General features: G+C 49.2%; 1 protein-coding gene across 1 annotated transcript in view; it reads right to left on the reverse strand.

Moving 5' to 3' along the window:
• Positions 1–12358, reverse strand: part of Ptgfrn (prostaglandin F2 receptor inhibitor) — a 123750-nt gene that overhangs the window by 25730 nt on the left and 85662 nt on the right. Inside the window, exon 6 of the mRNA XM_004641718.2 lies at positions 1304–1729. Coding sequence (XP_004641775.1) covers positions 1304–1729 — 426 coding nt within the window. The remainder of the gene's footprint in view (positions 1–1303; positions 1730–12358) is intronic.

Below are 12358 nucleotides of genomic sequence, written 5' to 3' on the forward strand. Positions count from 1 at the left end.
TTGATGGGTTGTTTTTGGAGAGCAGAAAGAGGACATATTTAGAGAACAGGGCATGGAACTGAGATCGTCAGACGCAAGCTGATCTAATGCAGTGTACAGGGAGATAAACACCAAAGAGGATGGGAGACGGGGGTTCAGGGAGGAAGCCAAGGACCGAGTGTAAGGACTAGCTCCATTAGGGCTTGCACCTTGGATACACATGAGAATCCAGCTACGCAGCCCAGACTGCTTTACCTTACAGCAACGGAAAGAAAATGCCTGGCGGACTTGTGGGGGCTGTCCCTAGAGCTCGCCTGGTGATTCTGATGAAGTTACCAAGACAGGAGCAGAAACAGAAGCAATGGCTAGGAAGCTGAAGTAAACATGGCCAACAAATGAATGGAGGCCTAGGAGTCAACAGCCAGTATGGGAAGTCGGGGTGTGGTCTGAAGACAGGAGGGACGTGGCAAGGTGTCCTGGGGCCAAGACACAGTGGTCTGGGGCTCCAATGGGGACACCAGGCCCTCCAGTAGATGCAGGCACATGAGGATGGTGGCAAAGAAAGAACGCCACCTAGAGGGCTCCAGGGGGAACAGCATCTTCAGAGTAATTTGGTAACTGTCACAAGCTCCAGTGTGAGGTGGCCCCCGAAGACTTGCGTGCAGCGGGCTTTTTTCCTCCGACAGCAACATTCAGGTGAGGGGCTCTGGGCTGACTAGATCATGCGTGTGCTGGCCTTATCAATGGACTAATCAATAAAATGACTGATGAGTCTACAGCTGAGTGGACCCTGCAGAGGTGGTTAGGTCATGGGGTGGCATCCGAAAGGACACCTCTGTCACTGGCTCCCTCTCCCTCTGCTCTTCCTGGCTCAGCCCTCCCCAGCCACACCTTTCTGCCACTTGGCTCTGCTCCGGCACAAGTCTCAAAGCGATGAAGCCAGCAGATTGTGGAATGGAATCTCGGAAAGCCTGAGCCAAAATAAACACGGCTGCTTCTAAGCTGTGTTTCCCAGTATTTTTCCCGAGTGACAGGAAACCGCTGAATGACACTGCTTCATGGAAGAACGAGAAAGAAACATTCAGACATGAAGTTCCGGAAGCAGGATGGTCTGCCGAGTGACTGAGGTGGAGATCACCTTCCCGCACCAGGAGCACAGGGCAGGGTAGTCACTAAGCCAAAAGAGGGCATCAAAAGTCACGTGGTGACGATGGGCCCTTAGCATCCGGCACTGATTCCTAGGGACTGCACCTGAGAATACACAACAGAATGACTCAAGCAAAAACAAAAGAAACACAGCCAACGCACAGAATCAAGCTCCTACCTTCCGATGCCCAAAATATACTGACGGGCCTGGAGATGACGTCCCTGCTCTTCACCCAGCTGCTGTTCCGCTGTTTGGTCCATGCGGACACCACGCAGTAATAACTGCCCCTGTCCTCCTCCGTAGTCCTTTGGATGCGGAAACTGAATGTGTCCGTGTGCTCCTTAGAAAAAATAAACTCTCCGTCTTGGGCCCGCTGCTTGCTCCTCTCTCCGTATCTCAGCGTCCAGTCTCCGTCCATGACTGCAAGAAGCTCGCTCGTCACCACGCTGTCGCTGCGCCGGTTCATCCTGTAGTACCACGACACGGTGAAACGGACTCCAGCCTCGGCGTTCTTCATGTCCACTACCCGGCATGCCAGCTCAGTGGGGTCATCTGCAAACCCAGGGACCTTGGAAGCATTCAGATACACCTGATAGTCTGGTTCTGAAGCGGAGAGGGAGAGGCCAGGTTACAGCGGTAATCAGAGCAACACACGGAGAATCAGCCGAAGGAATGAGACAAGAACGGCTCCTGCTCTGACAACTCCATTCCTGATCCTAGAAATCAGAGACTGCAGTGATCGCAGCCATTCTAGGAGTGTTTCTACAAAACTTGTTATTTCCCGTGCTGCCCAAGAAAATTCCCAAGGCTGGAAGCTAAATATCTTCAGTCAGAACCCTGATCCTTCCATAGAATCGGCGTCAGCTGTTAGCTTCTGCAGGAAGTGGAGGCTTTAAGAAGATCTTACAAGAAGCACAGTGTCTACGCACCACCAAGCAAGACCAGAGGCCTCCAAAGCTCCCACTGAAACAGCACCAGAAGAGTTTGTCCCAGAGAATATTCTAGAGTTTGAGGCCCACCAATCCACTGTGGCTCAGGTTCCTGCTACTCTTGGCCCTGCCCCAAGTGCTGGCCCTCAGATCATCTCCCTCCACATTCTTATCCTCACCGTGCTGTTCCTCTGACTCGTTTGCTGAATCTGCATTCAGTCAACAGACCCCCCCCCCCAAGTGTACCTGTAATCCTGTCACTCAGGAGGCTGAGGCAGGAGGACTGTTGTGAGTTCACGGCCAGTCTCAACTATAGTTAGACCCTATCTCAACAAACGAACAAAATATCCCTACTCTCACCTCAAACTTCCCAAGGGGTGTTCTTTTTTTCAGCTTATTTGCTCAGGAACTTGTTACCACTGCCTTCCATTCCTGGCCCACACTCCCACAGGAGGTGGGACTAACCCTAGTATATTTAGAATGTCCCTAGCCTGTGTCATGATCCTGCTATACTCTTGTACAAAGAAAGAAAGAAAGAAAGAAAGAAAGAAAGAAAGAAAGAAAGAAAGAAGAAAGAAGAAAGAAGAAAAGAAAGAATGAATTCCTTTGACCTTGACACTTACTGCATGAATTTAATCCATTCTCTACACTTGCACCTTTATTGGCCTTGGAGCCTCCTGCACAGTAGCCCAGCACCTGTTACCGGCACTCCTTGTAGCTTCCTCCCTTCTCCCTATCCTCTCTGCCTGTGACCACTAATAACCTGGGGTCTTCCCATTGTGAATCAGTCTCATGCTACTCCTGTCCTCTGCTTGGGATGCCCTGCCAATTCCACTCACTCTTGAATTTCACCTGGGTCCTGGTTGCCAGGGCAACACTTTCTTTGTGTCCTCTTATGTATTCTCCTACACTAGCGGGCCATTCCATTGCTCTGCCCCTAAAAGCCTCATTACCATGTGGACTCAATTTACGCTTGGCACCTTAACGCTAGGATTTTTAAAGAAGGCTGCATTATTCTTCTATGGCACTTCGCCTTCTAGGGGAAAAGGAACGCTATTTCTATAGAGCCTCCCATTTGCTAACACCGTCAACATCTTCATCTGCATCACCTTCCTCAGTTTAGCTTTAATACAGCTTTTATTTATGACTCATACAAATTATAAACTGCTGAGGTCAAGGAACTGTTCTTTTGTGATTTATACTCCTAATGAAATTTATAACATTATGATTTCTCCAGGAAGGATTCACTGGGCCAGGAAATGGAAAGAACTCGAAATCCTTTTTCCCTCAAATGTCTTTACAACTGCTTAACTGCGAGTGAAGAAGGACTCTGGCAAGGATGCTGAATGAGCGTTACTCCTGCCGGCCACGGAGCACATTCCGCTACCATGCGGACACTGGAGATACACCCCACGCAGCTGGAGGGATGGGCAGGGCCTAAGCAGCTTCCGGTCTCCTCGGTTCCCAGGCGAATGAGTATGCTGGAGTCACTTGGCAAAAGTGTGCTGTCCCTGAGCAGGGGCTGGCAAGCCATTAGCCTCCCTGGCAACAACTAACTGTGGGACACACATCAAGGGGACACATTATACTTCTGTATGTGCAGGGCAAGGAAGGCTCAAGCCCCTCCATGGTCCTCCTCCTGCGGATGACGCAGACCCCAAAACAGATCAACACAGCTAAGTTCAGCTACGTGAGAAGGACAGACGTGGACTGGCTGTGCACGCCGCTCTCCCTCCACGTGGTCCCCGCAGAGCAGAATGGAGGGCCTCAAATATCTATAGGCGGCAGCAGTGGGCGCTGCCGCTCCCGAAACCTCAAGTCCACTTCAAGTGCAACTCGACAGACCCTTCACCTGAGGCTTTCCTGTGTGCCAGCCTTCACGCACTGAGGCTGGGCAGTGCAGTGGCTGGGGCCGGAGGTCTGCAGGTGGTCAGGCTGTGTTCAGATCCTGGCTCCAACCCTGTGGGACCTGGCGCAGATTAGCTACTCTCCCTGGTCTATCATCTGCAACCCTGGGATGACGACCATAACTATACCTCCTAACATCACTGTGGGGATCCAAAGTTAAAATATGCACTACATGCTTAGCCTGGTATGTAGCAGGGTATCCATGTGTGCACTGTGCACACATATATCTGTCCACACATATACACACATACTCATACTTGTCCATCACTATTCTTGACTTTCATTTCATAGGTGAGAAAATGGTGCTTTAAAAAAAGGTTACCAGGGGCTGGTGAGATGGCTCAGTGGTCTAAAGCACCTACTTAGAACAAGCTTAGCAAAGCACAGGGACCGCAGTTCAATCCCCCAGCACCACATGCCAGCCAGCCCCGCCCCCTGGTGGGCTGAACTGGCCACACACGCACACACACACACACACACACACACACAAATAAAAATTAAAAAAAAAAGGTTACCAACACGTCCACAGAGCTCAAAGGTGGTAGACTTAGACCCAGGGCCAAATTCTTTCCACCACCTTTCAGAAAAAAAAAAATCTTCATGTTTCAGATGAAACCAACTTACTACCTTCTAAACTGCACTTTCTAAGTTCCACTGCGAGATGTGACAGCTTTTAGGAACAACACTGTGCGGGCAATGACACTGCGAAGCTCCTGCCACATGGAACGAGACCCAGGAGACAGCCTCCTCCAGACCCGCGCTTCAGCCCGAATGACCAGAGCACCTGAACAGGCCACGATGGGGACCCCTACCAGTGGGGACCACTCTTCTGTCCCTAAGAGCTTATGTACTCTTCAATAGAAACCCTTCGCTCTTTTAAGATTTATTCCAGTCCCTGCATGTATCCCTCCAAAGTGGCACCTTCTCAGAGGCTGTTAAAATTATGAGGAAAAGATGGGAGCTGTTCCTTAAGCCACTATTCACAATACCCAAGATAAGGGTCCACCAGTGGATAAAGAAAATGTGGTGTATTTGCATATATGAGAATACTATTCAGCTAGAGAGACAGCTCAGCAGTCTAAGTGCCTTCCTGGCAAATGCAAGGACCTGGGTTCCATCCCCAGTACCACTAGCCATGCCAGCCCTGCGCTGGCAGCACGGCACACACCTGTGAATTCAGCTATGAGGAGGCTGAGGAAGGAAGGTTCCAAGTTTGAGCTCATCCTGGGCAACTTGGCGAGAATATCTCAACGTATAATGAAAAGAGCTGGAGGTACACTGCAGTGATAGAATGGAGGTTTAGTGTGCGTGGGGCCCTGGGTTCCATACTCAAAAAGAGAAGGAAAACCACTGATATCTGCAATAACATGAATGAACCTAAAAGATATGCTAAATAAAATAAGGCAAAGAGACAGAGTGTACAACTGTGGGGGATCAAAAGAAGACAGACTCACGGAAGTGGAGTACAACGACAGTGGTTCCTGGAGGCGGGGGAGGGCAGGGGTGGACGCTGGTCAGACAGGAGGAGCAAGTCCAGGAGGTCATCACACAGCAGGGTGCCTAGAGTCAACCATGTCTTACCCACACAAACTTGGAAATGGCTAAGAGAATGGATTGTAAATGCTCTTACTACGGAAAAGGATAAGCATATCAGGTAATAAATTTAATTAACTGAATCTAGCCATTTCACAACATATACGTGTATTAAAACATCACGTGTTCCATAAATATATTCAATTTTAGTAAAACACGATAGCAAAGCAGTGACATAATTGATCACATAGTGGTTAGACCATGGAACTCCAAAGGTCGGCCCCGGCAGCTCCCTCGCCCTGCTCCGGGCCCTCTGGGACACACTCCACGTTCACTCAGTAGGCTAGGACAAGCCTCTGCTCCACTGTTCCTTGGGCCAGACCCAAGCCCTTAGGAACATCACAGTCCAGCCCGCCTCATGCAGCCACCTCTGCCCACATGGCACCCACACAGCTAGTGTCCCGGCCCACACAAGCACACCAGCACCTTCGCCCAGCTCTCTGGTCACTACTTCTATGACAAAATCCTCCTGATCCCCTCAGCTTCAAGTGAGTGCCATCCCCAACCTCCCCTCTTCCCTGACTCTGTACTCCATCTCACACTCTCTACCCCCTCGCTCCCCTCCATTTCCCCTGTTCCCACACCCGATTCGTGGTAGACACACAACAGATGTCTTCAATTAATAGGGAAGGCCTGGTGCACCACACCCTTGCCGCAGCCCTTCCTGCTTCCAGCCAAGATTCTACCGGCTCCCAGGGCCACCTCCAGGCCACTGTCATCTGTCAGTAACCCTCCTGAGGATCTTCCTCTTGCCTGCGTTTCTAAAGAGCCTCCAGCCGGCACTCAGACCCACCTTCCCAAGCCTCTCCACCCCCTCAGACAGCCCCACCACCACCCCAGTGCCACCACCCCCGGCCCTCCTGCCACTCCCTGTGCCTCAGGACCTGGGACACCAGCTCTATCAGTTGCTGAAGCAATGACTGAACCAATTTTCCCACTCCACTCCATTTCTAGCTGAAACGGTTCTAGTTACAAGCTACAAATTCAAGCAAGAAAAACAAGAGCCCAGGAAAGTATGCATGACTTTCCTGGGCTCTTGTTACTACAATCTCAGCTTAGCAGCACTGCAAAATCTCTTCATTGTCTTCAACAGTAGTCTCATCCTTCACTAAAACTAACTGCAGAAAAGGGTGGATGCTTGGCTTGTGAACATACAAAGTACAGGCCTGCTTCAACTGTCCACCAGCCTTGCAGGCCACCGTAGGCTACCACTCCTAGAGAAGACAGGGTTCTACCCACTTGGCAGATGGTAGGGCTGGGCTGAATTCTTAGTTGTTTTTGTTAATGTTGGTGCACATGCTCTTTCCTATTATTGTACAGTTTCAGAAGTGGTCTGCTGAGATGGCGCTCTTCTCGAGGGCCCTCCCGTGCGTGGCTCCTTGGTACAGCCTCTCTCCGGAGCAGGACACCTGCTTTGAACTCGCTCGGCACCTCTACTTCTTATTCAGCAAGAGTTCGCAGCAATCCTGCTGCCTGCCGTGCTCTCTGCTCTTTAAGGATTTTTCTTGAACACGGCCTTGAACTCGCCTGCTTGTGTATGTCTCACGGACCCTCTGCAGGACCCGCCCAGAGTCTAGGGACTGCCCACCCACCTCACTCATCTGAATGTACCACGTACCCCAAAGGTATTAACATACTTGCTGAATTAAACTAAATTTAATATTTTGCATAAAAATGCTCCTTTTTGTCACAAGCATTTCACCACTGATTACAGCTACATTCTGCTGGATCTCATCAAGAAATCAGCTAAGAATGCAATCGGTGGCAGTGTTTAAAAAAGGCTTATCAGTTAAGATGCAGGCTGAAGCACTCAACAGTAAAATGATGTGATGTGTGAGATATCTTGTATGCCCTTGCAGAGTGTGTGTGTGTGTGTGTGTGTGTGTGTATGCGCACATGCGCCGGCACGTGTATTTGTGTGCCCAAGGAAGGCTAGAGAGATGAAGATCAGCAAAATGTTGACGGTTGTTGAAGCTGGTGGTTGTTTGTTCTACTGTAAGCATTTACAAATGTTTCTAGAGGCTGAAAATGAGTAGCAGCCGGCACCGCAAGCCCTTTCACGGGATGCTGAGGTCAGGCAGTTGTGGTGTCACTAATGTTCTGAGAAGCAGGACGCGGACCATGCTGGATCCGCTCAGGTAGGGACACACCCCCTTGGAAGCCACGGGCTTCAAGATGATCTTCTCCAAAGAGAGTTTATTTAAGGGCCGACCAAATAGCTCGGAGGATTAAAGCACCTGCAAGCAGACCCAGGGGCCAGGGTTTGACACTGCGACTGGGCGTGGTGGTGCCCATCTGTAATACCAGCTCTTGGGAGGCTGTGAACAGGTGGATCACTACAAGTCCCATCTAGTAGTGAGAAATGAATATCCTGTAGACCCTTCTCTAAGATACAAAAAGAAAGTTTACTGGTTAAAAAAATGTGTCATCAAAGTCCTTCGTTACAACTTTTAAAACAATGAAAAGCTTTTAGAATCTTTGAGTACTTGTAAAATCCAGTATTTCACACTTGCTGCATGCAGAAACCTGGCCTAGGTTTTCACACAGGCTTCTTACCTTCACCGTGCAATTCTCTACGGTGATACGCACCATTATCCCAATGTTTTGATAATAATGATAGCAACTAGTGCTTATCAAGGGTCTGCTACACACCAGGTACCATGCTACAGGCTTCTTGCATTTTTGCTTAATGTTTGTAACAATCTTATGAGACTAGTACTAGTTTCATATACATTTACTTCTAAATGACAAACAAAAAGCCAGAACAAAGCCTGAAAGGAGCCAAGTTGGAAAACTGAAGACTTCCCAGTGTGTGTGAAAAGAGTTAAAGCGCGGCTGTGGCTCCAGGCCCGGCCCCCACTCCACCCACACTGCACAAGCTCATTTCCCACCCCAGTGAGCAACGCATTCCCAAAGCCCGTGGCTTCTCAGGAGACAGGAAGGACGGCATCCGTGGGGGCTCTACCCCTAACCGCACCCTACAGAGCGCTACAGCAAGCCCTGTGGATCGCAGGTACCTTGCTTGGTACAGCTAACTAAACGGACCACATGCACACTGGCTTACAGCAACTGCTAGAAGGAAGGCTGACTCTGGCAAGCGCAGGGCTTTATTATTTGGAACTAGACAGATACTTCAGATGCAGCCGAGTATATCTTTGAACCTCAGTTGCTACGGCATCATTTTATAAATTAAATATTCTCCAACAGAGATGACCATGGAGAGGCACCGCTGTTGGGAGCACTCTCCTGTCACAGCAGAGCCACTGCCAAGGGGATGTGCTTAGCACTCGCCATTTCAGAACAGCCAAAACTCGATGGTTGGAATGGAACACCTACGTCCTGCACCCCAAGTGGGCGGTCATTCTCTCTTCATCCTCACCTGCTTTCCCAGAGGGGAAAATGCACTTCCAGATACGCTGGGAGGGTAGGAGGGGACTGGGGGTGCTCAGTCCAGCCGCATTGCCTAGCTCTGCTGGGAGGAGCGGCTCCCAGGACACATGTTCCTAGCTCCTCCAGGTCCTAAGACGCAGTCCTAATTCCTACTTGATGAAGAATTTGGCAGCCAGGACCTTCAAGCACTAGTCAGCCACCTAATCAACATATTGGGCACTAATGTGTTAGGTGCCGTGCTACGTGCTCCTATGCACTGTCCTACTAGAAGAGGAAAGCCACAGCTTAGAAATGTTAAGCACCACACCCAGGACCACACACCTTGAAACTGCTAGAGTGAGACCTGTTATGGATTATGTCTAGTTGTCCCCCTAAAGGCTCATGCAGTCATGGGGCAGACTTCCAGAGTTTGTGATTAAGTCAAGATCCACTGGGATTATGGGTGTGAGTGCTGCTGGGATTATGGATGTGAGTGCTGCTGGGATTATGGGTGTGAGCGCTACACCCAGCCTGGACAAGATACACTAAGTGCAACTTAAGAGAGACAGACTCGCTCTCTGTGGCCATGGTTGCTGCTACCCCTCCCTTTGCTCTCTTGCTCTTCGTCGCTGCCATGAAAGGCTGCCCTCTGCCATGTGCTGCCCTGCCTTGGAGCCAGCTGAGTGTGGACCAAAACCTCCAGTAACTGTGAGCCGAATGAACCTTTCAAGTGTCAGCTATTTGTCCCAGCAATGTGAGAAGAGTAACTAAGACAGGACGCAACACAGGTCTCCCAGTTCCAACACCTGGCCACAGGTTATTCTGCTTTCAAGAATAATTCTACACAGATAACTGAAAACAGCACCCTAAAAAACTCTACGGATCTAAGTATCATCTCTTACGGATGGCACAAAATTTAGGTTTCTGCCACTTAGCAGATTAACAGCTACCTTTAAAGAAAAGTAATTAGCTTCCTTGCTGGTGCGCTGCTGGAAGAGGGGACAGTCCTTCGGGGGAAGAATACAAATGAGGTTCTTAGGACTGAACTGCAGCAGTCAGGACTGCCTCTCCCCTCTCACGTCTGAGAGCCGTGGAACCCTCTCCAATTAACACCGCAAAAGTCTGGGAGTTTGGGCAGAGAGCTCAACCATGAGCTGATTCGTAGCCAGCTCTTGCCAAAGGCTCATTTAAGACATCTGATAGCAGAGAGCAGCGGCGTCATGTGCAGATTAACCAGCCATTCCACCAGGCTAAGTTGTGGCCATGTACTAAATGGGATCAACACAAAGCAGCATTTGTAATTCAGCTTCTTAGAGAACTCCTTCACACCCTCAAGATTCATGCCCTTGGCTTCTACAGACAGTGGATATAAGAAACATCCATTTAAACAATCATTAGGGCCTTTGGGAAGAAAAAAAAAAAAAACAGTCCAAAGTACTGTCCGTTATGTATGTTGCCCAGTGCTCCCGAAACAAAAAAGCACACGCTATACTCAGCGCCAAGAAAAAGTTTGTCTTTCTCAAAGAGTTCATGCTTTCTTTCTTCAGAGAAGCGCATAATCACCTCTCTTTTTGTCTCAACTCCTCAAAACTTCAGAGGCAGATTCAGCAACTAATTTATCCCAACCACCTTGCAATACCTACTCTTAGAATTTTTTTTTTTTAATCCCTTTTGATCTGGATCTCATTTTTATGTCTCCTGGTTTGTGTTTCATTTTGCAAGCAAACTTAAACCATTTTCCCCTTCAAAGTAGGACATACAGCCTAAGCAAAAGGCTTTTTTTTCACCTTTTAAAAAAAAATCATCACGATCCTCTGCATGCTGCAGTAAGGCCTTGATTTGCCAGTTCTGCTCACACTCCTGCCCTGAGTCTTCCCAGTTAAGTCGAGGAGACTCCTGGCAGCTCTAGCCGCACGTCCACTTCAGCCCAGAGGTCAAGCCGAGCAGGACAAGGACTGCCCAGCCTCTGCCCCGGTCCTGTGATGGCATCTCAGGAGGCTAGCTGATGCTCAAGGCTGGTGACATTTCCATGTAGACGAAAATGCTGAGAACAGGACTGTAGTTCTCTCCAAATCATTCTAAAGACCTCTTCTGAAAGGTGATTCTATTTTCTTTTTATTTTTTAATCTTTTTCTTATTTGGAACAGGGTCTTGCTATGCAGCTTGGACTCATAGTGATCCTCCTGTCTCAGCCTCCTCAGCACTGGGATTACAGGTATGTGCCACCAGGACTGGTTTCAGTGCCCTTCACAAGGCATGCGGTACTGGGGATCGAACCTGGGTCCTTGTGCTTGCCAGGCAGGTACATGGACTGCCGAGCTATCTCCCCAGCCCTATCCTATTTTCTAAACATGGCTCTAGCATTTCCCACACTACATGCCCTTCTTCCTGTGACTGCTGCCATTAAGGGAGTCTTTGGCTATGCCACAGGGAGGGGTGTCTCTTCCATGTCTTTGAACTAGGGCAGCCTCTGGATGGCTGACTAGTAGAATACAGTAGAAATGACCACATACTAGTCTCAGGCATTGCTTTTGTTTTAATATCGGGAATCGAACCCAGGGCCTCATGCTTGCCAGGCAAGCACTGTGCCTCTGAGCCACATTCCCGGCCCTCAGGTATCGCTGTCCAACAACTTCTATTTCCTGCCTCTTGGAAGGCAGCCACCACATACGAATGTGACAATTCTGGAAGACTGTTCTGAGAGAAACTCAAACTCAGAATCAGGGTAAGAAGTCTACCAGAAAGCCATCTAGCAGTGGATCCTAGCCTGAGATGTCCCAGCTCTCACTATGCGCATTAGACATGAACCCGAGTCCTTCCCTAACTCCTGATCCTTAAGATTATAAGCAAAATATAGATCCTTAAGACTATCTAGTGGTTTCCAGATAGGGTTAGGAGACAGCACCCGATTAAATTAACAAATTAATGCACATAAAGTTGTTAGCCCGTTGCCCCGCACGCAGTTCTCAATAAATCGTAATGATTACTATTGTGCTGACATGTGACAACACTGATTTTTGTTATACAGGGATCCAGATTTCTTAAGGACGCTTCTGTGATATTTTGCAGTCACACAACCCGAGATGAACTTCCACTTGGCAAGCCGCCTCCATTTTGTTGTCTTCCTGGTCACTTCTCTGCTGCCTCACGGCCACCTCAGCTGAACGTGGCAGGGAACGAGTACACGCACACGTGTGCATTCCATTCCTAGAGACAGGCGTCTCGGGTCAGGCCAGGCACCTCAGCTTCTGGGCAGAGCGTGCAGTGTGGCGGTCCTGACTAAGTGTCTCCTGACAAGTGTCCGAGCAGCTGCAGGGCGTGAGTCACAGGCACAGGGAAGCGGGGGGTTGGGGGGCAGATTTAAGGGGAAGCAAGGGGCAGAGTGCAGTTGTTTCTTTTTTCTTTTTTTTTTTTGTTTAAATTTTATTTATTT

This window comes from Octodon degus, unplaced genomic scaffold (assembly GCF_000260255.1).
Source record: "Octodon degus isolate 3935 unplaced genomic scaffold, OctDeg1.0 scaffold00140, whole genome shotgun sequence".
Lineage (NCBI taxonomy): Eukaryota > Metazoa > Chordata > Mammalia > Rodentia > Octodontidae > Octodon > Octodon degus.